The sequence below is a fragment of the Pongo pygmaeus genome, chromosome 4 (genome assembly GCF_028885625.2).
Source record: "Pongo pygmaeus isolate AG05252 chromosome 4, NHGRI_mPonPyg2-v2.0_pri, whole genome shotgun sequence".
NCBI lineage: Eukaryota > Metazoa > Chordata > Mammalia > Primates > Hominidae > Pongo > Pongo pygmaeus.
This window is the reverse complement of record NC_072377.2, coordinates 414,567-442,477: the sequence shown is the minus strand read 5'-3', so window position 1 is coordinate 442,477 and position 27,911 is coordinate 414,567. Positions and strand designations below refer to the sequence as shown.

The 27,911-nt window shown below is 50.1% G+C and overlaps 1 protein-coding gene and 1 pseudogene across 2 annotated transcripts; one reads left to right on the top strand and one right to left on the bottom strand.

The window, feature by feature from the left end:
- Positions 1 to 25,026, bottom strand: EXOC3 (exocyst complex component 3). Of its 2 annotated transcripts, none has more exons than XM_054487758.2 (13): positions 24,895 to 25,026; positions 21,825 to 22,024; positions 20,511 to 20,730; positions 14,173 to 14,854; positions 10,922 to 11,039; positions 9,883 to 10,008; positions 8,453 to 8,553; positions 5,953 to 6,063; positions 5,716 to 5,866; positions 2,878 to 3,000; positions 2,017 to 2,178; positions 1,443 to 1,570; positions 1 to 561 (listed from the first exon to the last, which is right to left on the bottom strand). In XM_054487758.2, the coding sequence occupies exons 2-13, from the start codon at positions 21,966 to 21,968 to the stop codon at positions 390 to 392; spliced, it is 2,238 nt and encodes a 745-aa protein (XP_054343733.1). In that variant the 5' UTR covers positions 21,969 to 22,024; positions 24,895 to 25,026; the 3' UTR covers positions 1 to 389. The 2 variants fall into 2 exon arrangements, with proteins under 2 accessions (XP_054343733.1, XP_063520687.1); XM_063664617.1 differs by having other exon boundaries at positions 23,103 to 24,899.
- Positions 24,469 to 27,800, top strand: LOC129037112 (uncharacterized; annotated as a pseudogene).
- Positions 27,801 to 27,911: the final 111 nt, after the last annotated feature.

The following is a 27,911-nucleotide window of genomic DNA, read 5'->3' as shown; positions in this document are numbered from 1 at the left end:
TTTTCATTTCTCTGAGGAAGCCGAGAAACTTTAATTAGGTGACAGGGTTCCGAGCACTTAAGCAGATGGGGTGCCCAGGGAGGAGGAGGGCACGGAGGTGCACGTCCTCTGTGCCCCACACACTTTCAACCACTGCAAAAAACAAGCACCCGAGAGAGGCTGTGTGGCAGAGGCCTGCACACACAGGCCTTTGACAGCACAATGAGGGGCCTCCGCACGTGGCCTCAGGACGCTCACTCGACGCACACCCGGTGCATCACACTGGTGCCTAAGGACAGGCCGTGCAGCTGAAAGGAGCACGTGTGGCCAAGGAGAGCAATCGGCTTTCCCGCGTTTCTAAGGGCAGGAACTGAGGCTATGGAGGGGCGAGCAGGGCAGGTCGGCGGAGGCTACTTGAGCAGCTTGGCCACGTTCAGGCTGGGCACCACAATGTCCTTGAAGAGGGGCACGTAGCTGGGGCTGGCCTGTGCTGGGCCCTGCTCCAGGGTCTCCATGATGGTCTGCTTCATGTCACGGCTGGCGTCCCCACGCACAGCCAGCAGCGCACCGATGTGGTCATCCCTGGGGATGGGGAGATGTCAGCCCATGCCCGCTTAGCACCCCTGTGATGCACCACGCTGCGAGGGACTCATGGCCTCACCACCCCAGCTGACAGAACGTAGGGGGTGAGGACCGCTGCAGACAAATGGCACCTTTCCCTTTTCAGCGGGAGACAAGCCTGCATTTTCACCTTACTCTGTCTTTTCTCAATCCAATTGCAGAAAGGTTTTTCAACATTGCTTTTATAAATCTTTGTTCCGGCCCAACCAGAGGGGAGACCGTGGAGAGCTCAAGACCCCGTTTTTCCACGTTTAACCAGCGAGATGATGGGATGGAGGTGACGCGGCTGCAGCCATGGAGGTGGCCCCTTGGGGAAGTGGCAGGTGCCCTGAGACAGGGGCCGCGAAGGCTGGCCTGGGGCCTGGAGCCAGCATGGTGGAGGGGGGACATGCGTGGGTCCCCTTCCCTGGACCTGGTACTGGGGACTCCCCGTAATTACATCCTCCGAAGGTGTCTGGTCCAAGCGGCACTTGGGCCCTCCCGAGTCCACCATGAGCACAGAGGAAATTTCCTAAACTCGCCCCACTCAGGCCACTCCACAGCCCAAATCTTCCCCACTACACACAGCAGAGCTGTCACAGCCCTGCCCCCACCCCACCCCCACCCCCACCGTCCCCACCCGGGGTGTGCCCCGCGAGCTCCGCCCACCCACACCGCTGCCCAGGCCAGGTGGAAGGCAGCACAGGAGCCGCTCTGCTCCCCGCGCCTGGGCCCCGCTGTGCCGCACCTGAACCCTTGCGGTGCTGCAGGGCTGAACTTGTAAACCGGAAGCCCCACCCGCCCCAGAGAGGAGGGACCTGCCGCTCCACTCCAGGATTCTAAGGCAGACGTGCATCCCTTACCTGATGTCTGGATACTTGCTGACCAGAGTGGAGACTTCCAGGTAGAGCAGAGAAGGGTCTGTCAGCTTGATCACTTCGGCCACAGCCACGATGGTGTCGCAGTATCCGTCCACGTCTTCCCCGAAACCCTGGAAGGCAGCAGGAATGTGAGGAGCCGCCCTCGGCTGTCCCGCGGCGCTGGGAGTGGCTGGATTCTGGCTGAGCCCCTTCCTGACTGGGAACCTCCCTCTTCACCTGACTCCTCAGGATCTACTCTGAAAGCTCAGTGACCGGGCCAGGGGTCTGGGGTGAGGGCCAGACAGTGGGAGGCAGCCAGCACCTCGCAGCACAGGACAGACCGGGAAGCGGCCGTCAGGGAGCTGCGGGCGGCCTCAGGAAGCCGGCGGGGCCGGCGCGTCTGCCTCTGTGGTCATTTGTGTCCGACCACAAGGTCAGGCAGGACCTGGACCCAGCCTCCCCTCGCCTGACAAACACACGACACACTCCCAGCTACTGGCCTGAGTCCCGGGGTGGAGGCTGAACAGGGCCGTGGAGCGACAGGCTTTCTCTACCCCGGGACCTGCGCGACACTCACGGACGCCAGCTTCCGGAACAGGAAGCGCAGCTGCTCTGCCTCCCTAACCATCTTCTCGGCACCCTCCTTGCGCTCCTCCGGGCTCCGGAAGGAAATGCGCTTCTGCATGACCGCCCGCAGGTACTCCACCACCACGCGCCGGTGCGCCTCGGCCGTCATCCTCTGGGGAGAAACACGCAATCTGCTGCAGGCTCCACGGCTCTGGCGGCCAGGAGCACTTTCATTTAAACCCAGGTTGGGGCTCCCAGTGGCTCCCCGGAGGCTCTGAGCCCACTCCTCCTCGCTCCGCCACGGCTCTGGCATCTCACCGCAAAGGAGGAGCGGGGGCTCAGGGGGGGAACAGTGACGGTGACCTGGACCCCTGCACCAGGCCAGCTCCAGCCCCCAGCAGGACAGACGTGGGTGAGGCACGTGCCACACGCATTAGCATTCGGTCCACAGACAGGCCCGGTGTCAGTGGCTGCTGCTGTTCTTTGATAACGACTGCAGCATCTGGAAAACGTGGCAGGCACTTGGAGGAAAGAGGAACCTGGGTCCTGCAGGAAGGAGGGTCTGAAGCGGAAAGAAATCCCTGGGGCCTCACGGAGTGAGTGGAAGGGCAAGGAGCTAAGACGGGGCTCGCGGTCCTCTCCAGGAACCATGGCTCCCTCCACCTCGAGGGCCACGCCACAGGGCCCCAGCCAGTCTCACCAGAGCCCCGTCCCAGGGAGGTGGCATCCGCAGAGCCTCTTGCCTCCCTTGGGCTGATAGGACGAGTGAACGTTCACTCACGGAGGGACTCACTGGATGCTGAATTCTGAGCAGGGTGAGAGGTGAGCCCTAGCGTCAAGGTGATGAGGAAACTAGGTCCCACCTTCTTACCTTCTTATACGGCTTTTTAATTTTGGCAAAATCATTGAAATAGTCTTCCACGGTGACACAGATAATGTCTACAGCGTTTGACCCTAATAGCCACTTCTTCGTCATCAATTCATTCAGATGTTGCTGAAAAGCAGAAACAGATCATAGAAATCATCACCTGAACGTCCCACGAGAGCCGAGCGCATGCGGGAGGAAGGCACTTCCTCACCTCAATGCCCCACAAGAGCTGCGTGCAGTGTGGGAGGGAGGCACTTCCTCACCTCAACGTCCCACGAGCGCTGAGTGTGTGCGGGAGGGAGGCACTTCCGTGCATCTTTGCTACGTCACACTGCTTTTCTAATTACAACAGCAATGCACACTCAGGTAAAAATTCGATTATATAATCTGCAAATGTGTACTTTAAGCATAGAAGATTTATACTACAATTTCTGCGATGAGCTTCCCAAAATGACATGTTAAAGATGGAAATATCTGTGCATGTATACATTTTACCTTTAATGGCTACATATATTTATCGTATTTATTTGCCCAATTCTCTATTGATGGACATTTAAATTTTTTTCACATTTTGCAATAATGCAACAGTGAATCTGTATAATTCTACTGATGAAATTCCTTAAAGTTGAATTTTTCAGTCAAAAAGTATACACATTAAAACCAATAAAACTATACAAATTAAAACTCCAATAAAAGTATACAAATTAAAACTCCAATAGAAGTGTACAAATTAAAACTCCAGTAAAAGTTACAAATTAAAACTACAATGGCTGTATTTCCAAGCTGCCCTCCAAAACCCAACCCAGTTCAGGCCCACACAGAATCCAAACAGCCCCTTTCTCCCACGCCCTCAACAAGCCTGAACAGCATCCGCGTCTCCGGCTCCTGCCGTCCTGCTGAGCAGCAGGTCCTGTTGAGCATTCATTGCTTCGAGGATAAGATTGGGCATCTGGTTTCACTGGTGTTGCTTTTAATGTAAGGTGGCCGTTCATGTCCTTTGTCCACTTTTCTATATATTCTTTTTAAATTTTGAAATAATTTCAAATGTAAATATTTCCTTCTTGCTTTCTAAGTCATATTTACGAAAGTTACAAGTGTCTGCCTCTTTGGGGACACTTCCACACACATTTCTGTTCTCTTGCACAACCAGACACTGAAGAATCAGCAACCAATCCCACCCCTCATCCCAGGAACCCCTTTCCAGCAGGACCACCAGATGGCCATGGTCTTATTATTTTGTTGTTGTTGTTGTTTTGAAAAGGAGTTTGCTCTTGTTGCCCAGGCTGGAGTGCAATGGCGCGATCTCTGCTCACTGCAACCTCCACCTCCCAGGTTCAAGCAATTCTCCTGCCTCAGCCTCCCAAGTAGCTGGGATTACAGGTATGCACCACCACACCCAGGTAATTTTGTATTTTGAGTAGAGATGGGGTTTCTCCATGTTGGTCAGGCTGGTCTCGAACTCCCAACCTCAGGTGATCCGCCTACCTTGGCCTCCCAAAGTGCTGGGATTAACGGCGTGAGCCACCACACCCGGCCTACATGGTCTTATTTTTTAAATATATCCTCATTTCTGCCAATACATCTAAATAATGTTAAGCCATCTTTATGTTTCTGAAATAACCCCTACATTTCATGGTAGGTTATGCCTTTGATACAATATTAAATTCATTTTATTAATGATTTTTGTGTGTGTACTTATATTCAAAAGCGAAACTGATCTATGTGAGGATGTGTGTGTGTGTGCACTCTCAATTTGACTTTTTGACAGGTCCCTACATATCTGTTTCTATTTTGTAATCCACTAAATTGTCTGATATCTTTAATACTTACTGGGTGAATCTACTGAATTGTGTGTAAGAAGGACCCTGCATCATACGAAGCAGGCAGCGCCACAGAAAACAGGCGCTTTAAGCAATCTGACCTGAATGAAAGAACAACCCTGCGTCATACGAAGCAGCATCACAGAAAACGGAGGTGCTTTAAGCGATCTGAGCTGAATGTAAGAAGGACCCTGCGTCATATGAAGCAGTGTCACAGAAAACAGAGGCGCTTTAAGCGATCTGAGCTGAATGTAAGAAGGACCCTGCGTCACATGAAGCAGCGTCACAGAAAACAGAGGCGCTTTAAGCGATCTGACCTGAATGTAAGAAGGACCCTGCATCACATGAAGCAGCGTCACAGAAAACAGAGGCGCTTTAAGCGATCTGAGCTGAATGTAAGAAGGACCCTGCCTCACATGAAGCAGCGTCACAGAAAACAGAGACGCTTTAAGCGATCTGAGCTGAATGTAAGAAGGACCCTGCGTCACATGAAGCAGCGTCACAGAAAACAGAGGCGCTTTAAGCGATCTGACCTGAATGTAAGAAGGACCTGCATCATACGAAGCAGCGTCACAGAAAACGGAGGCGCTTTAAGCGATCTGACCTGAATGTAAGAAGGACCTGCATCATACGAAGCAGCGTCACAGAAAACGGAGGCGCTTTAAGCGATCTGACCTGAATGTAAGAAGGACCTGCATCATACGAAGCAGCGTCACAGAAAACGGAGGCGCTTTAAGTGATCTGACCTGAATGTAAGAAGGACCTGCATCATACGAAGCAGCGTCACCAAAAACAGAGGCGCTTTAAGCAATTTGACCTGAATGTAAGAAGGACCTGCATCACACGAAGCAGCGGCACAGAAAACGGAGACGCTTTAAGCGATTTGACCTGAATGCAAGTGCACAGCCCGGCTCCCCAGACGGCATCCACTCGGTACAGTTCACAGCCTGTGTCCCAGAGGGCAGTGAGGAAGCACCGTGCTTCGGCCCAGAAAACGGCAGGAGGAAAGAGCCAGGCCCACCTCCAGGTCCAGGAAGACCTCCTCCAGCAAACCGCTGCAGCCCTCCTTTGCAATGGCGTCTAAAATCCCGTCCATGCTGGGCTGGCTCAGAGACACGCCCTCTTCCACTTCATTCTTTAAATACTTTCTTTTTAAACTGACTATGGATTCCCTGCAAGGAAATGGTTCAGGTTCAACACAGCAGCTGGGCAGGCCGGCCTCCACCGCTCCCCTGCCACAGCGCCCGGCCGCACTCACTTGAAGGTCTGGCAGTTGTTGATGATGGCGATCATGTACTGAACGTAGCAGTGAGGGTGCTGCCGATTCCTCAGGTGCTCTTCTTTATACAGCTGCGCTTCATCTTTATATCTGAGAACAGACAGGCTTCAGTCAGACAGCACTAAGGGCAACGTGGAGCTGTTTCAAACGCCACGCTGACGTCATGCCTGGCCTGAAATTTCACATCACTAACATCTGACTGGATGAGCCTCTAAAAATAAAACAATCTTTAGACGATCCAGACTAATGGAAGGACAGAGAGGATGATTACTTTAAATGGATCAAAAAAATAACTTCACCTCAGGCTTTAAAATATGGCTCATTAGGAGGCTGAGGCAGGGACACCACTTGAGCCCAGGAGTTAAAGGCTGCTGGCTGCGTTGCAGTGAGCTACCCAGCGGGGTAACCTAATCAGACCTTGTCTCTTTTTTTTTTTTTTTTTTTTTTGAGATAGTCTTGCTCCGTCACCCAGGCTGGAGTGCAGTAGTGAGACCTTGGCTCACTGCAACCTCCACCTGCCGGGTTCAAGTGATTCTCCTGCCTCAGCCTCCTGAGCAGGTGGGACTACAGGTGTGCCCCACCATGCCCAGCTAATTTTTGTATTTTTAGTAGAGACAGGGTTTCACATATTGGCCAGGCTGGTCTCGAACTCCTGACCTCGTGATCCACCTGCCTCAGCCTCCCAAAGTGCTGGGTGGTTAGCCACCATGCCTGGCCAACCTTGTCTCTTAAAAACAATTAAAAAATATAACAATTTTGAGGAGTTGGTAAAAAATAACTGAAAAAAGGAAAAAAAAATATGGTTCAGCATTCCGATTGTAAAAATATACTACATATTTGATTGTGAGGAATTGGGAAAGCATTATCTTATTTTATTTACTATACACTTCACCTAGAAACTCATAGTGTTAGGAATATCATCAAATGTCAGGTAAAATGTCCCTTTCAGAAACTGTCCCTGAAATCATCCAATTAAAAACAGACACGTGAGATGTCAAGAAAACAAACAGAGGTAGTGACACGCTCTATTTTTAAACTTATTGTGGGGATGCTCAAGCACCTATGGGAGTGGAAGAATCGTACAACAAATACCGTTTCTGTTTTTAAGAGATGTTAAGAAAGGAGCACACTGAAAGCTGGCAATTAAAGGGAAAGAAGTTAGCATTTCTGTCCAAAGTGTGGTTCAGGTCATCAAAAAGCTGAGGGTGATCAGAGAACGGTCTCTTTATAGAAGAATCTAACCTCATAAATGACAATGACCTCCAAAGAAACAAACTCAGGCCAAGATCCCCATGGACAGACGGCCAATAGGGACTTGGCTAAGACCTCTATGGAAGAAGGCCAGTGGGGACTCAGCTGTGACCCCTGTGGATGGGCGGCCAGTGGGGACTTGGGCATGACCCCCATCGATGGATGGAAAATGGGAACTCTGAGTGGGCGGCGTGGCTGTAGTACCTAAGCCACCAGGACAGGACCTATGGACGCCATGTCTCCTGATGTGCCACATTGTGTCTCATGTCTCTTGATGTGCCACATCGTGGAAGGCACACTTGCCAATAAGTGGGATCCAAGCCTGCAGAGCCAGTATCTGGCTCGGGAGCTGACGGTAGACTGAGGAGGAGGCTGAGGGACATCTCTCTACAGAGATCTACAAGCCAGCAGCTGAAGAAGGGAAGGGGCTGTTCTGCTTACCAGAGGCCTAGGAACCCTAAGCCCTCATGCGATGCAGTCCAATCTGATTCACAACTATCAAAAGACACACTTGAGATACAACCCAAACGCAGACTTGGCATCGGATGACCCCACGGAGTCACCGTGCATGTGTCTCTGACTTGATGGCACTGCAGTGGCTTGAGAGAGGGTCGCAAATACCATGCCACAGCGCCTGGGGTTTGCCTCAAGGTACTTCAGCAGACAGAGCGGAATGGGCAGGGGAGAACAGATTAGGCAAGGGGGCTTTGGAGGGGATGGCTTCTGGACTGCATGATGGGTGAACACAGTTTTTTAAACTCTTTTCCACATCTGTACAGGTTTGAAAATTATCAACAACTCATGGGGAGGGTGGCGTGCCAGGTCATGGCTGCCTGGAACCCTTCTGAGGAGGGCCGGCTCGGCCGAGGACGCCCTCCCCACTACGAAGTGGGCACTGCGACAGGAGTCGCCACCCCCACCCCCAGGAAGTTCAGAACAGGCAACGGGAGGAGCCTGACTCCAACAGAGTTGGTGTCATCCGGCGCATCACTAAGGACGTCACAACACATCGGCTCTGGGAGCCCAAGCGGGCGTGTGGTCCATTCAAGGGGAAGATGATCCAGAAGCTCCGCTCCCTCCCTTTGCTTTTGAAGAACACAGGAGTGACGTGGGGAATCTATAGGCTTAATTTCTTTTTAGTAACAGGCATAGTAGGATCAAAAAATTTTTGCTTCTAATTTTTAAAAACATTCAATTTGTACATTAGCACACTGGCAGAAAGACATACCTGCTTAGGAAAGAATTCATCTGCTGAAGACATAAAACTAGTACCTTTGCTTTCAAATCTTCACTTATCTGAGCAGCAACTTGAAGATTCTGTTCAAACATCTAAAAATCAGAGAACTTATGAATTCTGGTATAATCTTACAGGAGTATACTAAGAGTGCAGGTTTGCTGTTATATAAAACCGCCATCTGCTAACTGGCATTTAGGATAGTCCAAATTCAGAGGAAAAAAAAAATGAAACCACGTGAAAAATAACAGTTAGTTAAAAAAAAAAAACAACTTTCTCACCTGGTAAAGTACCAAGTGACTCATTTCTTAATTCCTGGCAAACTGGTTTCTCCCACGGGGGCCACGTCTGTCCTCACACTACGTGACTGGAGTTTTAATGTGTGGAGTGAGGCCCCACCCGGGATGGCGCCCCTCAGGCGCCTGACTCACCCTCCCTGGCCCCATGACCGTCATGATGCAGCGTTCCTAAGAATCTGGACCTGGGGTGTGCCAGGCCCTGCCAGGAGCTGACCCAGGCAGAGGAAGGGCAAGGGGACAGAGCTCTCCTCACACAGTTTCTCACGGCATCCGTTTCCGAACAAAGGAAAGGGTTTGGACTAGCCTGTCAATAACTAACGGTATCATTCAGAGAGAAATGTCACCCGCCAGCCCTCACTCCTGCCTGACTAGAGTCCTGAGTGAGGATTCTAACACAACTGGGCTCCATCCCTCAGCAATGCCACTCAAATTAAAACACATGATGTGCCAAAAGAAAAAAAGAGCAGGAAAAATGGGACACGGCAGTCGGACACTGGAAAGTGAATCTGTGGTAAGAATACACTGGGTCTAACATCTAGTGAGGCTCGGGCGTTGGAAAGTGAATCTGTGGTAAAAATGCAGGTAGGTCTAATACTTAGAACTTTAACCAATGAACAGGAGAGCAACTTTAAAAGCTAATGGACGCCTTGACCCAGGAGGTAGAGATTGCAGTAAGCCAAGATTGTGCTACCGCACTCCAGCCTGGGCAACAGAGTGAGACTCCGTCTCAAAAAAAATAATGGACGCTCCCAAAATCCACCTGTTTAGACTCAATCATGTGCCATTTTTTAGGACAAATCCTGGATATCAACCAAACAAACTCACATTTGAAAGTCGCACATAAATAACATATAATTAGGCTGTAGTCCAAACCCATAAAGACCAGGTCAGAAAAGTAAAGTGACCTTGGGCAAAACTATTTGGTAAGTATCATCTCAGGTTTCTGCAGCTCCAGAGAGTAAGAGACAGAGAGAGGAGAGGACTTAGATGCACCAGGCAGGGCTCTCAATATTTTTACTACACTCTGTGGATGAAGATCCTGGGTATCTGTGTCACTTTGTAAAACCTACAGGTCCCACTATCCACCTAGGAAACGGAACTGTGCCAGTCCCCTGCAGGTGGTACCTGGAAGACGATGGCAGGGAGTGTGGTCTGGTAGTACCCGTCCTGGTCGGCTTCCGGCTCCGTCTCTTTGACCCAGTCTTTCTTGTCCGTTTCCAGTGCTTTCCGCAGCCAGGCGATGATGTTTGACTAAAGGAAGTTCAGCATCATGGAAAAGAGAAGAGAGAAGAGCAGGTGCCTGAGGGTCACGCCAATCACCTGGTCAGTTGCATGCAGAAGCTCCACAAACCAGACACAGGGCACCAGCGTCCTCTTTCTCAAATGAGGACTCCAGAGCAGGGACCCAGGAGCCACTCCCATGGGAGGCAGTGACCACAGCAGCCTGCAGGGGTTTAACTGGAACCCTTGGTACAGATAAAGAGGGAGAAGAAACTAGATGCCCTTTTGGCTGCACCTCATGCTGGAGGACAAGGCTGCTGAGTCCCAGGTGCACAGAGAATGAGGCCGACCAGGTTCAGTCAGGTCCGGTCAGGTCCGGTCAGGCCTGTTCCCATGCCCACACTCAGCAACCACAGCAGCTCATGTCCCAAGAGAAGACAGCGCTCCTTCCCCAGCTCCTGAGGACACCTCAGCTTCTGGTCATAATGCTGCCTTGCTAGGTGGACGCACCCTTGTCTAAGAAGCAGACCCTGCTGACCTCCTCCTCTCACACTGAGACCACCTGGTGGTCACCAGGCTGCAAATGGACTCGCCCTTTGGTCCTTGACTGACCCCCCGACCCTGGGACTCAGAGCCGAGAGCCTGGCAGGTGCTGTCACGCACGGTTCAGACATCCTGGGCCCTGGCCAGCCTGCTGAGGATGGCACAGGCTCACGTCTCCAGCAGAGGACAAGCTTCAGATCCAGGCCCAGAGAAGGGGCCATTCTCCTCTTCTAGCAAACGGACCTGTCAGGGCTTGGAAGCAGAGCCCGGGCAGCTGAGCAACACACCCTAGGAAGTCAACGCTAAGGCATCTCCCACTCTGCCTCCTGCCTGCTGCCAAGCCCAAGTTACTCATATAACCAGCACCGTGGTCTGTGGCACGGAGGCCAGCCCTACTCACAGTGAGCGTGGACATGTACGTGTCAAGCAGCTCAGAGACCACGTGTGGAGAAAGCAATGGCTCCAGGGTGCCGACATCCACTTCCGGGGCCAGCTCCACGTTCCTCATCATCTCAGTACTATGGGGGAATCAGGAATGTGAGTGACAAACCACGACAGACACAGAAGAGCATGCCCAAGTGTGCCGAAGCTGTTTCACTTGACACACGAATGTCCACCACCCTGGAGACTTCCTGGTCACAGCCGGCCCACGGCTCAGGGGAAAGTGCAGGGCAGGGGCCGAGGGCTTTGGGGTCTCCGTGGCGTCACCCACTGGCTCTGAGACCACGTGAGTCCCTCCAACCGGGGAAAGTGCAGGGCAGGGGCCGAGGGCTTTGGGGTCTCCGTGGCATCACCCACTGGCTCTGAGACCACGTGAGTCCCTCCAACCGGGGAAAGTGCAGGGCAGGGGCCGAGGGCTTTGGGGTCTCCGTGGCATCACCCACTGGCTCCAAGACTGCGTGAGTCCCTCCAACTGGGGAAAGTGCAGGGCAGAGGCCAAGGGCTTTGGGGTCTCTGTGGCATCACCCACTGGCTCCGAGACCACGTGAGTCCCTCCAACCCCAGTTTCACCCTGCTGCGCCAGCTTCATAAGGTGCTGGGGCTCAAATGCGGAAGAGCCTTTCCTGTGGGGAAGACGTGTGTTCTATTCACTGCACCTCCAGAGCCAAGGCAGGGCCTGGCAAACAGGAGGTGCTGAATAAACAAATGTACTCAGTCAAAACGACAAGCACAGCTGGCCCCCACAGCCACGGGTGCCACATCCACTGACTGAACCAACCACAGACTGAAAATATTTGGGAAAAACAACAATAAAAAATAATAAAAATTTTAAAAAATATAGAACAACTATTTTCATAGCATTCACACTGTATTTAGTCTTATAAGTAATCTAGAGATGATTTAGAGCATGAAGGAGAATGTACGCAGATTACATGCAAACACTATACCCTTTCATAAAGGGGACTTGGGCTACGGAGGATTTTGATAGCCAAGGGGGGTCCTGGAATCCCTCCCCGTTGAGTATGGAGGGGCAGCTGTGCTGTCCTTTGGAAATACGCCACTGCAGTCCACATCACTACGCTCTGCAGAGGGTGATGACTGGAACGTAGAATACAGGACATTACTGATAAAAACGCATCCACAAGAACAGGCAAAACTACGTTCAGTCTGCTGTCCAGAAGACAGGAAATACATGCTACATTTCAGGAAAAGTTTTCATTAAAAAGTTATTATCAGCCGGGCATGGTGGCTCATGCCTGTAATCCCAGCACTTTGGGAGGCCGAGACGGGCGGATCATGAGGTCAGGAGATTGAGACCATCCTGGCTAACACAGTGAAACCCCATCTCTATTAAAAATACAAAAAAATTAGCCAGGCATGGTGGCACGCGCCTATAGTCCCAGGTACTCGGGAGGCTGAGGCAGGAGAATGGCGTGAAGCTGGGAGGTGGAGCTTGCAGTGAGCTGAGATCGCGCCACTGCACTCCAGCCTGGGTGACAGAACGAGACTCTGTCTCAAAAGAAAAAAAAAAGTTATCATCTGTATATAAGGTTGGGCTCTTTAATGTCTAAGGCTTGATACACCTACTATGTACCCACAAAAATTAAAATTAAAAAGTTTTTTTTAAGTCTAAGGTTTGACCACTCAGAAAATTCAACTCACACGCCTCATGCTATGTTTCCTAAATATGTTCTCAGAGTAACACTGAATAAAATGATTAAGAGCCAGTCCACTATAAGAAATCTGAGAGCTTCCTAAGTGAAAAAGTACTTCCTAAGATTCTGCACATTTTAAAAGACTTTTCTTTAATCTGGATTATTTTTGCCCAAGAACCTCAATTCCGTGTGAGAATGTTTCTAGCCTCCGGAGCACTTCAACCTCCCCTGAGAAAGGCCGGGGTGATGGAACTCACGAGACAACCCAAGGACAGAAAAACACTCACAACGTGGAAAGACAAAATCAAGACACAAACTGGGCAAGGTGCACACATGCACAGCCCAGTCTAGTGGCCATGGCCCGGGAGGGCCCAGGGATGGGACTGGAATCCAGCTTCCCACTCACTGGCCATGTGACCTGGGCACATCATCCCCTGCCTCCTGCCTCATGGGCTGCTGACACACACCAGGCACAGAGCGGGAGACCTGCACAGTCAAGGCTACAGAATGGGCGGCCATGAGGATGAGCGACAGCCAGGGGAGGTGAGTCCAGGGCTGTGCACAGAGAGCCACGGTTGCACAGAGCGCCACGGTGACCATTCTCTGCAGGGGGCGCTTCCTTTCTCTTCTGTCCTTCTGTATTGAAATGCAAATTCTCTATAAGCAGATACCAGTAAACAAAGCACAAAAAAAAATATGCCTTACTGCTAAAAAAAAAAAAAAAAAAAAAAAAAAAGAGGTTTATTCAATTTCTCCACTGCAGTGACAAGACCGGCAAAAAAAAAAAAAAAAAAAAAAGAAGAAATTCCAATACATTACTTAATATTATTTTCTAACCGTGAAACCATGGAAAATTGAAATAAATTTTCATTTCAGCTACCTAATCTTAAAGAATTTCAGAATACCCCCACCACTGCACCATTTTTCAACACTACTTCAAATTAATCCATGCACAGAGTGGTTCATGTTCCCTTAAGTGAAGTGACAAAGCCTCGTACTAGGATACAAAAAGGATGATGGAGTTTCCTCGAACTATCTAGACTTGTAACTGTTTATTTTTGAAAGACTCACTACTATAGGATATTAGTGAAGAGAAACCAAACCCGGGATGCTGGAAGCCAGAGAGGTGATGTGGTGGTCTCCTCCCCAGCAGGATGGCCATGAGCCAGTCCCAGCCCCGCCTGGGACCATGTGTCCTCACCTGTAAAATGGGGTAACAACACGCCTGCCTCAGGGTGTCACTGCAAGGAAGCAAGTCAGCACACGGTGAGCACAGGAAACCGGCCCAGCCTGGAGCTGCACCCTGTCAAGCTCAACGGGGGCTAGAGGCCAAGAGCAGAGATCCCTCCCAAGCACAACAGTGTTCAAACACCAGAGGCTGGGCACCAGCAGGCAGACCAGAAAGAAGACACCCCTTGGCCGGAAACCAAGGCCGTGGGCTCGGAGTACCTGCCCAGAGTGACACCCTGAGGTCGGCTCTCCAGCAAACGGCTGCCAGCCCCTCTCACACACGGCTTCTACCTAAGAGACAACACAGGCGCCAGGTTAGCTTTACCTTGTGTAGGTGTTTAAGACCCATGTCAAGAGGCTCACGATCTCATTGGCTTCCAGGTCTTCCGATGCGAGGTCCTGCATCCGTGTGCTCAGGGCTTGGTGGTACATGTTCAGGAGGTTCTTAAAGATCTCATAGTGGGGAGGAAAGCACTGAACCATCAGGTTTTTGGCGACAATGAGGTCATCCAGGACGTACTTCCTTATAATTTCCAGGTGGCGGACAAGCCACATCTTGTCAGACTCCCTGGTATCTGCCTGTGTGCCCTCAATTCTGGTGGTCACAGTCCTCTCCAAGACGGTGAACATTTTCTCCTTCCAATTCTTGGGCCTCCCAGGAGGAACAAAGCCAGTTTGCTTTTTCCGGTCAAGTATGCGCCTGTCAATTTTCTCTTCCCTTTCAATGATCCTGACAACTGAGACCAGCAAGGTGGGGTCACGGCGGACAGTGACCAGTGACCTCTGCAGCACCATCCACAGCTGCTTAGCCAGCTCATCAGAGAGCCCCTGCGTGCTGCCAAAGTAGCCATGGATGAGGGTCATGTCACGCGTGTTCCCACTGTCCATGCGGTACTGCTCGTACATCAGCCCGTCCCGGGAGCACTCCAGGTCCATCAGCTTCTGGTGGGCTTGCAGGAGAGCCCCTTGTTCAATTAGGTCCTGGGTCTCCCTCACAATCTCAGGCACTAGGGAGAAGGCACAAGACACAACATAAACAACCACCACCACATAAAAGGCTGCCTGCATGCGGCGTTCTGGGAACACGGCAGAGCAGGAAGCCACATCTCCCTAGCTAACAACAACTGCAATGGCAGGATGTGTCTGAGGTAACTATCTTTGGAACTCTGGAGTCTACTGAAGGCATAAATGGTAAACTGTGGTTAACGGTGGGCATTTGCAGCTCTCAGCTGGGCAGTGGCTACCGAGGCCCCACCTCCCGCCCCGCAGGCAGCTGTGCATGTGCTGATGTGTTCCTAGAGCTGCCTGCACACAGCCTGCAGCCTGGCTGGGCAAAAAGAACCCTGTCCTCCACACCGGAGATCTGTATTCAGATCACTGACTGCTGCTTCTGACCACAAAGGTGCGAAGAGGTAAGCGGCCACTGTTGCATCTTCCCCTGTTCACAGGCCCCTCCTCGCCCCCACACAGCTCCAGGGAATTTAAAGGGCCGATGTCTTCACCACCCCCTTCATCTGTTCCCCTTTTTGAAAGCCAGATATTTATGAATAAAGACATTCAAAAGTAACTGCATTTATAGGAAAAATTCGGAAGTGGCCAATGCATGCCCAGGCAAAGGCATAAGCTCAGAAAAGACTTGACACGACCTTGAAGTTCACACCTCAGGCTGTGCCTTGGCACAGAAAGCCTACAACAACCAAAAAACAAGAATCATCAACCTGAGAAGGGGATCTGATTTCCAGAGTTATCACATTATCTGATTCAAGTGTCCATTCTTCAACAACAAAGACATCATAAGGCACACAAAGAAAGAAGAAAGTATGGCCCATTCAAAGGAAAACATAAGAAACTGTCCCTGTAAAAGATCTGATGGCAGATCTACTAGAAAAAGACTTTAAAACAACTATTTAAAGATGCGTAAGGAACTTAAAGATGTGAAGAAAGAAACATGTATGAGCAAAATGGAAATACCAATAATGAGACAGAAAATCCAAAAGGAAACCAAAAAGAAAATATGAAGCTGAAAAGTACAATAAATGAAATGAAAAATTCACTAAAGGGATTCAAAGGCAGATCTGCACAGGTGCAAGAAAGAATCAGTGAATGTGAAGACAGGACAATGGGAAATATCAAGTATCAGGAACAGAAAGAAAAAAGATTGAAGAAAAGTGAACAGAGCCTCAGGGACTTTGTGGACATCATCAAGCAGGCCAACACAGGCTTAGTGGGACTTTTAGAAGGAGAAGAGAGAAATGGGCAAGACATTATTTGAAGAAATAATAGGTGAAAACTCCCCGCATTTGATGAAAGACATGAATATGAAGATCCAAGAAGCTCAATGACCTCCAAGCAAGAGGAACTCAGAGGTCCACACTAAGATACAACTTAATCAAACTTTTGAAAGAATTTTGAAAGTAGCAACTTGTCAGAAACAAGGGCTCCTAAATAAGATTATGAGCAAATCAGATTTCTCACCAAAAACTTTGGAGGCCAGAGGCAGTGGGATGACATATTCAAAGTGCTAAAAGAAAAATACTGTCAACCAAGAACCTTAAATCTAGCAAAACTGTCATTCAAAAGTGAGAGTGATACTAAGACATCCCCAGATAAACAAAAGCTGAAAAGCTTGTTACCACAAGATCTGCCCTGCAAGAAATGCTTAAATAGAGTCCCACTGGTTGAGAAGAAAGAATGCTAGAGAGCAACTGGAAGCCACGTGAAGAAGCAAAGGCCTCAAAAAAGGTAAATTCACGGACAATCGTAAAATCTAGTATTATTAACACGTCAGTTTTTAACTCATCACTCTGTTTTCTACATGACTTAAGAGACTAATATTTTTTCTGGTTAAAAGGGACAAAAAAAAAGAAACTAATACATTAAAAAATAGTCTAAAAGCTACTAACACTGTAACTTTGGATTCTAACTCCACATTGTTTTCTACCTAATTTTTAAAAATGAACGCATTAAAAAACAATTATTAGTCTATGATTTTGGACACACGACGTATAAAGATGTAATTTTGTGAAATGAACAACCCAAAGGGAGTGGAGATGAAGCCATATAGGGACAGTTTTTGTGTGTTATTGAAGTTGATATAAATTCAAACTGAAGTGAGATAATGTTAGATGTTAAGTGTAATCTTTATGGCAGGCACAAAGAAAACAGCTATAGAATATACACAAAAGAAACAAGAAGGGAATTAAAATGTTTACTACCAAAATAATCAAAAGCACAAAAAAAATGCAGAAATAAGAGACAAAAATGTTATATGGCATATAGAAAACAAACAGCAAAATGACAGAAGTCCCTTCTTATCAGTAATCACTTAAATGTAAGCTCTTCCATCAAAAGAGGTAGGCAAAATTAATTAAAATCTTCAATCAAAAGAGGTAGGCAAAATTAAAATCTTCAATCAAAAGAGGTGGACAAAATAGATTTAAAAAAAAAAACATGATTCAATTCTATGTGTTCACCAGAGACTGACCTTAGAGCCCAAGACACAAATAGGTTGAAAATAAAAGGATGGAAAAAGATATTCCATATAAATATTAACCAAAAGAGAACAGGAGTGGTTATACTAATAAATATGAAGTATACTTTAAATTTAAAAAAAAAAACTAGTCACAAAGAAGGCCATAATGTATTAATAGAAGGTTCAGCAAGAAGATGTAACAATTATAAATATTTCTCCATTTACTAACAGACCATCAAAATACATGAAGCAAAAATGGATAGAACTGAAGGGAGAAACATTCAGTTCTGTAATAATCAGAGGCTTCAGTATCTCTCTCTCAATGATGGACAGAACAAGCAGACAGAAGCTAAACAAGGAAAGAGAGGACTTGAACAATGCAACCAACCAACCAGACTGAACAGACACAGAAAGAACACCCAACAACAGAACAGACACTATTCTCATGTGCACATGGGACAGTCTTCAGGAAAGACCACAGATTAGGCCTCAAATTAAGACTCAGGTTTTTAAAAGATAAATATCATACAAAGTATCTTCTCCAAACTCAACAGATGACATTAGAAATCAGTATCAGAAGGAAAACTGTAAAATTCACCAATTTGTGGAAATTAAACAACATACTCTTAAACAATTAATGGGGCAAAAAAGGAAACATAAGGGACTTTTTTTTGAGATGAAGTCTCGCTCTTGTCCCCCTGGCTGGAGTGCAGTGGCGCGATCTTGGCTCACTGCGACCTCTGCCTCCTGGGTTCAAGTGATTCTCCTGCCTCAGCCTCCTGAGTAGCTGGGATTACAGGCGCCTGCCACCACGCCCGGCTAATTTTTATATTTTTAGTAGAGACGGGGTTTCACCATGTTGGCCGGGCTGGTCTCAAACTCCTGACCTCAGGTGATCCACCCGCCTCGGCCTTCCAAAGTGCTGGGATGACAGGCGTGAGCCACCACGCCCAGCTATAAGGGATATTTTTAAAAACTTAAGAGAAGAATGAAAATGCAGACGAATCAGAAACCTCGCACACTCATGGTGGAAAACTGTGAAATGCTGCAGCCACCGGTGGAAACAGTCTGGCAGCTGCTCAAAGATTTAAACATAAATTACCACACAGTCCAGCAATTACACTTGTGTGTATATACCAGAAAGAAATAAAAGTAAAATATCTGTACACCCATGTTCACTACAGCATTATTCACAACAGCTAAAACGTGGAAGCAATTCAAATGTCCACCAACAGACAAACGGATAAGCAAAATGTGGTCCATCCATACAATGGAATATTATTCAGCCTTAAAAGTGAAGGAAATTCTACAATACCACAGCATGGAAGACCCCTGAGGACATCATGCTGAGTGAAATAAGCATGTCACAGAAAGACAGATAATGTGTGATGCCACTTCTATGAGGTCTTCAGAGTCATCCGATTCAGAGACAGAAGGCAGAACGGTGGGGACCAGGAGCTGGGGCAGAGGGTGCGAAGTCAGTGTTTAATGGGTACAGATTTTCATGTCTGCAAGATGAAAAGAGTTCTGAAGATGGATGTGGCAATGGTTGCACAACAATATGAATGTTCTTAGTAGTCCCCAACTGTACACTTAAAAATGGTTAAGATGGCAAACTGTACATGTGCATTTTAGCACAAGAAAAAATGGGGGAGGGGAGCTGTGTACACAGCACTGCTGAGTTATAGGCAATAAGGCAAGTCTGAAGGGAACCAAACCAATCTTCTCAATGAAAATTTATCCGTAACAAAAAACATGCATACCACGCAGGCTCATTTGTTCACCAAGGAAAGAAAATTATTTCCAACTGCTGTGGATAAACTAATCCCAGTAATGCACCTTTTTGGTCATTAGGCATTAGTTTAAAAGACCAGAAGGAAATGTAGCCAGCCAATATGAAATAAGAGGAAATTAACTAGAAAGCTGCCAGCTGAGCATCACCAAGGAGACTCCGTCGAGAGGACTTTGTTCCAGTTCCAGGCGGTCCACAGTCACCAAGAAGAGCTGCTTTCTGAGTTGGCAGCACGGTGGCATTTGTGTCGCGCATGCACAAAGAGACATGGACCGCAGCCACACGTGACCCTACGGATCATGCCCTGGAAGAAGGGCACACACAAAGCAACAGGACAAGGTGCTTGGCAATGCTGCAGCCGCGAGCACAAGAGGAGGGCAGAGAGGACAGGGTGGACAGGACACGGATTACCAAGGTGCGCTGTGGGCAGCTGGGGAGAACCACGCCAATTCACATGTGGCCTCAGGAGCCGAGAAGCATCACAGACGATGCAGCACAGCCAGTGTGGAGGCATCCTCACCCTGGCTGGGGCACCCTCACCCTCCAGTGAGGAGGGTGACGGCTGGGGATGGGGAAGTGTCATGCAGACATCAGGGCAGAGATGTTTGGTAGAGGAACAGGAAGAACTTGCCAAGAGGCCAGAGAAAGGAACAAAGAAAGCGAAGGAATCAGACCCTGCCAAGGCTTCTGAGTTGGGGACCTGAAGGATGCTGCTGACCTTGACACACAGCGGGGACCAAGGGGAGGGACGAGGCTGTGGAAGCAGCTCCTGTCACAGCAAGCAGGAGGAGACTGTGAACACAAATGCTGGGAGCCACCACCCAGGGCCAGCTGGCACCGTTCAGGGACAGGTTACAGGGCCTTTGGCATCCTTCTAACTGAGGCATGCAGGAAAAAGACTGAAATGGTCACTCCCCCATGGTGCTCAGCCCTGCCTCTGCCCTGGCCTGTGCACACACGCTTCTCCTCCCGCCTGGGAGCTGCTGCTCGCCTCGACCCTTCTGCTCTGGGATCTGCTTGCTCTGTCCCATGCGCAGGGCGGCTTCTCCTGCAGCTCCTTCTAAGCATGGGCCGTGGCGTCTTCATTCTTCTGCACTCACAGAGTTTAACAGCCACATCACAGGCAAGGGAACGACACTCAGCCAGGGAATCCCTCCACACTGCATTTGCTGGGCAATCCGCTTCTGGGCCTCTGTCCTGACACTGAACTACAAGCCTTCTCCTAGCCAGCTGATCACTTCCATCCACGTTCAAAAACAGACGCTGAGCAGACAAGAATCACACTTACCGTCTACAGGTCTACAGTGTGGGCTGCAAAGCACACTGCACACAGAGCACTCAGTGAGTCATGCAGAGACAGTGTGAGCGTGGGCAAGTGCCTCGAGCATCTGGCTGGTACCTGAGAAGATGTTCTTGAGGTTCTCCACGGCTGCGGCGAGCTGGCTGTGCTGCACCACGGCATCTTTGACGTCCTTGAGACTCTCGATGGTGTTGATGCTCTGCCTCCAGTCCTTGCTGACGTCTGCCAGCGACTGCTGGATGTCTTTGACGTCATTCAGGGCGTTGTGGAGCTGGCTGAGGCCTGTGCGCACCCCGTCCAACTGTGACTGGATGGCGGCCTAAAGAGAGACGCCACACAGGTGAGCAGAGCCAGTGATAGCATGTGCTGCCTCCTGAAGAACAAATCTTCCCCAGGACGGTCAAGTTCAGGAAAGAGCCACTGAGTAGCAGGAAACAGTCAATCCCCAGAAAAGAAAATAAAATTAACAAGGATTTAATTGATTCACAATGTAACTTTTTTTCATTGCTGCCTGGGAACAGAACAATGATGCATTTTAAAGCCTTGATGAGAAGACGTCAGGACACTCCTCATCTAGCCTTACACCTGGTGATCCTGGACACTACCACCAGTCTGCCCTGGACCATGGCCTGCTATGGTACCTTCAGAAGGATGTCACCCATGCTCTCCCAGGCATCCTAGTTTCCTAAAAGGTCTTATCTAGGCAGAGAAAACGGTCAGGACTTCACTGGCTTGGGGCGGGGGAGTTCCTGCTGTTCAGCCAGGACCACACTTGGCCCCAGGATGGCTGACCCACAGGACAGAATCGGCACCTGAGCTTCAGATCCGCTCTCTGTTAAATGTGAGTTAAAACAATCTGAACAAAATGCCCTCTAGTGGTGCTCTGTAGAAGAGCTTTAAATAAGACTACTCCTTCCTCCAACATTGTTTAAAAACTTAATAGACACTTTCAGGGTGTTGTTTTTGTTTCTGTGGTTTTTTTTTCATGTTTTTGTTTCTGTGTTTGTTTCTACGTTTTGTTCCTGTGTTTGCTTGTTTTTTGAGACAGAGTCTCACTCTGTTGCCCAGGCTGGAATGCAATGGCACGATCTCGGCTCACCGCAACCTCTGCCTCCTGGGTTCAAGCGATTCTCCTGCCTCAGCCTCCCAAGTAGCTGGGATTACAGGCATGAGCCACCGCACCTGGCCTCAGGGTGTTTAAAAGGTTGTTCCTTTGGTGTTTTCACCATTCCCAGTGTCTTCTAAGCAAAGCTACTGAGTGGTAATACACTGCTGAAAGTAACTGCTCAAGGAAGTCCAGCTCTGCCTCCTTGCACATTACCATAAAGGCTAGTTTAGCAAAATCATCATGGTGATGTCAAGCAAGAACCTGAAGCCCAAGACAGATCCTGGGAGTGGGGCAGGTGGCCTCACCTTCAATCTGGCCTCCACAGAGGCCTTCTTCCGCGCTTCTCTCCTGCGATACTGCTCCACCTTGTCCAGCTGGTCCGGGCGTTGGAGCATCCCAGCAACCCTTTGCACTGCTGTTGCAACGGCCTCCCGGTCTGTCTCCTTCATGGTGAAAAAGCTGGTGGAATCCTCACACTGTTCATGCTAGGGGTATTCTCTGTGCACTGCAGGAGTTGTTAGGACGGTAGAAACATTAGGTACAAAACCTCCCCCAAACAATCAGGTGATCACAGTGGAGCTACTAGGAGAGCCTCTAAGATCATTGATCCAGGAAACCTCAAAGAAAGCTGAACTAGGATGAGGAACTCCTTGATAAGATAAACAAACCTTCATAACACAAACATGGAGAAGTTATACCTTTAAGGGGAGAGCAGGGGCGTTTCACAGGCATGAGAGACATGGACATTTGGAAGATTCTAGATGTGGGTCCCAAACCACCCACCATGTAGATGTCAGCCTCCAAGGCACATCTCTCCGCAAGACAGGGCTGGTTTCTCATTTCAGGAGCTTTCCCCCAGCACCTTGGCCAGGCCTGTGGGCAGCTGCGCCAGGACCCTTAATGAAGACAAATACAGCGCGGACATCTCCCCCAACCAGGTACCACAGCTGGAGGCCCTGCACAAGCCCCACAATTCCCACCCTATAAAAGTGACAATAGTCAGCCAGGCCCGGTGGCTCACGCCTGCAATCCCAGCACTTTGGGAGGCCGAGGCGGGTGGATCACGAGGTCAGGAGATGGAGACCATCCTGGCTAACATGGTGAAACCCTGTATCTACTAAAAATACAAAAAAAAAAAAATTAGCTGGGCATGTTGGTGGGTGCCTGTAGTCCCAGCTACTCGGGAGGCTGAGGCAGGAGAATGGCGTGAACCCGGGAGGTGGAGCTTGCAGTCAACTGAGATCGCGCCACTGCACTCCAGCCTGGGCAACAGAGCGAGACTCCGTCTCAAAAAAAAAAAAAAGAAAAAGTCATTATTGTCTTGGGTATCCAAAACCCCATTTCCCCCTTTTTTAACTGCCCTAGAAAACATCATACTTCCCTCCTTTATGCAGGTCCTGTGCAGACCACAGGTGCTCAGATGCCACGCAAGCCTGCCTTCCATGCTCCCTCCACCATTGTCCTCCCCGGGGAGCTAACACAGCTGCTTGGTGAGCATCTGGTCAATGTGGGAATCCAATACACCTGTTCTGCTTGACTTCAGCTGTCTGATTTTCGTCTTCATGAATATTAAAAAGATTCACCTTCTCCTGGAATTTTTCATTCTCCATGCCCACATGCTTTCAGACACCTCTCTTCTCCTTTTTCATCTGGACCTACATTGCAACCTTTCCTTTCTCTTTATTTTCTGATTATGAAATTAGGCATACCAACGTAGAAAATCTGGACAGGACAAAAATACAAAGATGCCAGAGGCAACTCCCCTTAAATCCCATCATTTATGGGCAACTCCTCTTAAATCTTGCTACCCAGGGGCAACTTCCCTTAAATCCCACCACCCAGGGACAACTCCCTTTAAATCCCGACACTCAGGGGCAACTCCCTCCAACAGGGCTTGTTTCCTTCCAGTTTTTTCCCTTTGAGTTTCTTTTAAAGCTAAGATTCCACTGCTTATATGACTTTGTAGGTGCACACTTTTGTTTTCTTATTTTGTTTGGACATTATCATCAGGATTCCCATTGACATTAAAGCCTGTATGATTTTGATTATAGGGCTGGATAATAACCCAAGAAATGGACCCCCAGCCACTCTGCTGGTGCACACAGTGAGGTGACTGCGCCCATCACACAGCCACTCTGCTGGGGCACACAGTGAGGTGGCTGCGCCCATCACCCAGCCACTCTGCTGGGGCACACAGTGAGGTGGCTGCGCCCATCTTAAGGCTGGAGTGAGGTCTGTCACGCTGTGAGTGGAAGCCAAGGCGATGTGAGTGGAGAGCTGTGAAGCAGAGCTCGCCTTGGAGTCAGAACAAAGCTACTCATGTGGAAAAAGGGAAAATCTGGAGTTAAAAAACACACCGCAGAGGCTTCCATCCCAGCCTGAAGACTAAAGATTCTGGGTCACAGAAGCCAAAGAGGGACTCAGAGACCATAAACAGAGACCCAGCTCCAGCCCCTACCAGAGCCTTTCTGACTGCCTTCCCTTGGCGCTGGCTCCGCTGTGAGCCTCTCCACCGAGCGGGGGACACCCTACTGAGGGGAACATCAGCACCCAGGGGGACACCTGCGCCAGGGAGACACCTCTGCCGGGCAGACACCTCCGCCAGGAGGGACCCCTCACCGGGGGGACACCTGCGCCGAGGGGAACACCTGTGCTGGGAGGCACCTCACGGAGGGGACACCTCTGCTGGAGGGACACCTGCACCTTGGAGAACACCTGCACCTTGAAAGCTTCCTAAAGGCCAGGAAGGACGCTTGTGCCCAGAAGGACACCTGCTCCGAGGAGGGACACCTGGTCCGAGGCGGGACACCTGCGCCAGGAAGGACAACTGCGCCTGGGGGGGACACCGTCAAGGGGACACCTGCACCAGGAAGGACACTTGTGCCTGGGGGGACACCTGTGCTTGAGGGGACACCTGCACCTTGGAGGACACCTGCGCCGAGGGGACACATGCGCCAGGAAGGACACTTGTGCCTGGAGGGACATCTGCCCCAAGGAGGGACACCTGCTCCGAGGGGGTACACCTATGCCAGGAAGGACACCTGCGCCTGGGGCGTGGAGGAAGACACCGTTAAGGGGACACCTGCACCAGGAAGGACACTTGTGCCTGTGGGGACACATGTGCCGAGGGGACACCTGCGCCTGGGGGGACACATATGCCGGGGAGGACACCTGCGCCGAGAGTACACCTGCGCCGAGGACACTCGCACGAGCGGGATACTCCACGGGGTCCGGAACGGCCTCCCCGCCCTCCAGGTCCCGGTCCGGCCTCCCCCTACGCGCCCCCGCGGAAGCCAGAGACAGGGAGAGCAAGGATGAAAGACGACGACCACCTCCCAAAGACCCGCCGGCCGTCAGGACCTGCCACCGACTCACCCTCTACGGCTACGCTGCCGCCGCCGCCTCCGCCTCCGGGGTCCCGGCCGGAAGTGGACAGCGCGCGGGCACTTCCGCTTCCGGCAACGGCGCCGGAAGCACGGGTCTGGGCCCTCCCGCGGGGCGGGTACTCGTCTCCCGGCCGAGCGACTTCAGCTCGGGGACATGCCCTATGGCCGCTCCCCAGCAGGACAGGGTAACCGCCGGGGTGGGGGGGGCTCCTTGTCCGTCCCAGCCCCCCAACTCAGGCCCTCTCGCTGCCCCTAGCGACCACCGCGTGCGCCCTTCCCCAGGGCCGGCGCAGTCCTGGACGCCTCCGCCGAGCGTGACTGCCTGCATTTTCTCTCCTTTCCCTTCCCAACCACCGGAGAGAAGACAAACCCAGAGCCGCTGTCTCCATCCTCTGCTGATGCCTGATGTCTTTATGTTGGCTTCGTAGTCCGCACTGCAGTGTGGCAGGCGCGTCCCTCGTTTCCCGCGGACTGAGGTGGGCGCCGGGCATTCAATAAACGAAGAAACGAAAGCGGAGAAGGTTGGGAATCAAACGTCTGTCATACCTGCCACTAGCAGACAAGCGGCTTTGGGTACCTCCTGGACCCAAACACGAACTCAGCCCCTCCAGGAGTGCAGTCATTGGCACCCACGTGGGAACAATGCCGGGATGAGTGGCCACCGGATGTTTCCAGGGCCGTCAGAGGCCGAGCAGCGCAGGTCTTGGAGAATGAATGTGGGTCACTGGGCCGCGCTGCAGAGGGCCGGTCCTGAGTCGCTGCCTGGAGGAGAGGCCCATGGCCAGCACTTGGCTTCACCTGGAGGAAGAAGCACGTGCTAAACCACCAGCATTCAGGGTTTGTCTGTTTGATAAAAGATGCTGGCCTTGACACACCAACTGACAAGAAAGTCTTTCATAGGTCGGAGCTGCTAGGTTGTGCCCCTGGCCCCTCCTGAAAATTAGCCACACGAAAGGAAGGGTCTGGAAGGTGGCAGGGAAGCCAGCAGAGACGACTGCCACTCCGACAGGGAGCCCTGCCCCGTGCCCTGCTGATGTTGACACTGACGCTGGCTCTATTATTTCACTTTCTCCTTGTAATTTCTTAAAATCTAGCAACAAGTTGAGCAATGAAAAAAAGTAAAGAAAAAGTTAAAATTATGTTAGAAATTATGACTGTAAAGAAATTTTGAAACTAAAGAAAAAAATTGCCAAAATTGCCAAAGCTTTTAGGACTCTTCAAAATATAGTAACATTGAGTATTATGAACTAAAGACTCATACTATTATATCAATGTCTGGTAGTGAATTTGGATGGAGGACTGTCTAGTAACTTCTTAACAAAACATTGATTAAAAGTCTTTCTCGGTGGGGCGCCCTGGCTCACGCCTGTAATCCCAGCACTTTGGGAGCCTGAGGCAGGTGGATCACGAGGTCAGGAGATCGAGACCATCCTGGCTAACATGGTGAAACCCCGTCTCTACTAAAAAAAATACAAAAAAACTAGCCAGGCATGGTGGTGGGCCCCTGTAGTCCCAGCTACTCGGGAGGCTGAGGCAGGAGAATGGCGTGAACCCGGGAGGCGGAGCTTGCAGTGAGCCAAGATCGTGCCACTGTACTCCAGCCTGGGCAACAGAGTGAGGCTCCGTCTCAAAAAAAAAAAAAAAAAAAAAAAAAAGTATTTCTTGGCTGGGTGCAGTGGCTCCTAACTGTAATCCCAGCACTTTGGGAGGCTGAGATGGGAAGATCCCTTGAGCCCAGGAGTTTGAGACCAGCCTGGGCAACATGATCTTTTTGGTAGGAACCCCATCTCTACCAAAAAAACCCACAAAAATTAGCCAGGCGTGGTGGTGCATGCCTGTAATCTCAGCTCCCTGGGAGGCTGAGGCAGGAGAATGGCTTGAACCCGGGAGGCAGAGGTTGCAGTGAACTGAGATGGCAACACTACACTCCAGCCTGGGTGACAGAGGGAGAATCTGTCTCAAAAAAAAAAAAAGTTTCTTGACTTCTGTTTTTGGCAGACCGCGTTCTGTGAACACACAGGAGCACTGCTGAGTGCAAGCATCATGTCGATTGCACAAGTGGATTCACGAACAGGCAAGGACGTGACCAGGGACAAATGTGGGAAGGGGAAAGGATGCGAATCAGAAGCAGAGATGCTTGCCGTCCTAGAGCAGGCAGGTGGGTGGGTAGGGTGCGAGTTCTGCGGCCCACGGGTTGGGTTTTACACTGAAGCAGGACAGATGATGAAGCTAAGGCTCCCAGCAGGCGGGAGGTGGACGGAGACTCCCATATGAAGCACAGATGTGCAAGGGATGCATCCTTAGTGAAAGGGTGGACTACGAAAACAGCAAGAGACTGTTCCTAAACTCAGCCCTCAGTGGAAGCCAACCCAGGGTCATTGCTAGAGGGATCCTCCTCCACCTTGACAGGCGCAAACTCGAGGGGGAGGGAGGGGAGGGTACTGAAGTGCCCACAGTCCTGGCCCTGCTCTGGGAGAATAGAGACCGTGCTTAGCTCCTGCTTAGACCTTGTTAAATGCCCACATTAAGGTTGGCCACTACAGAAATGGAAACAGGAAGAGAGAAAATGCAAGCAACACCACAGAGACTGTAGGCAAGGAGAAGATGAGGAGGACCCTGTGTTCAAATGTATCAGTAATGAGAATACAAGTAAGTGGATTAGAAACAGTGAAACATTCATAGGCGAACATCTAAAGCATCAAGAAACAACGAATAGAACTGGAGGCTTTTCACATGTGGGTCAGTGAGGCCCAAGAAGCTGCTGTGGGGATATGAATATCAAACAACATTGGTTTTTGGTCAAAAGCCACTGCCGAAGATAGTTATTTTCCTAAGATGCAAAATACATAAGCCATAAAGAATAAAATAGAAAAGTTGCTATACTAAAATTTTAAACTCTTGTGGGATATAATTTTTAAACCCTTAAGTGGAAAGCCAAGCCACAGACTGAGGGAAAACATTGTCAACATCTGTAACTGACAAGAAAATTGCTATCCAGAATAAAAA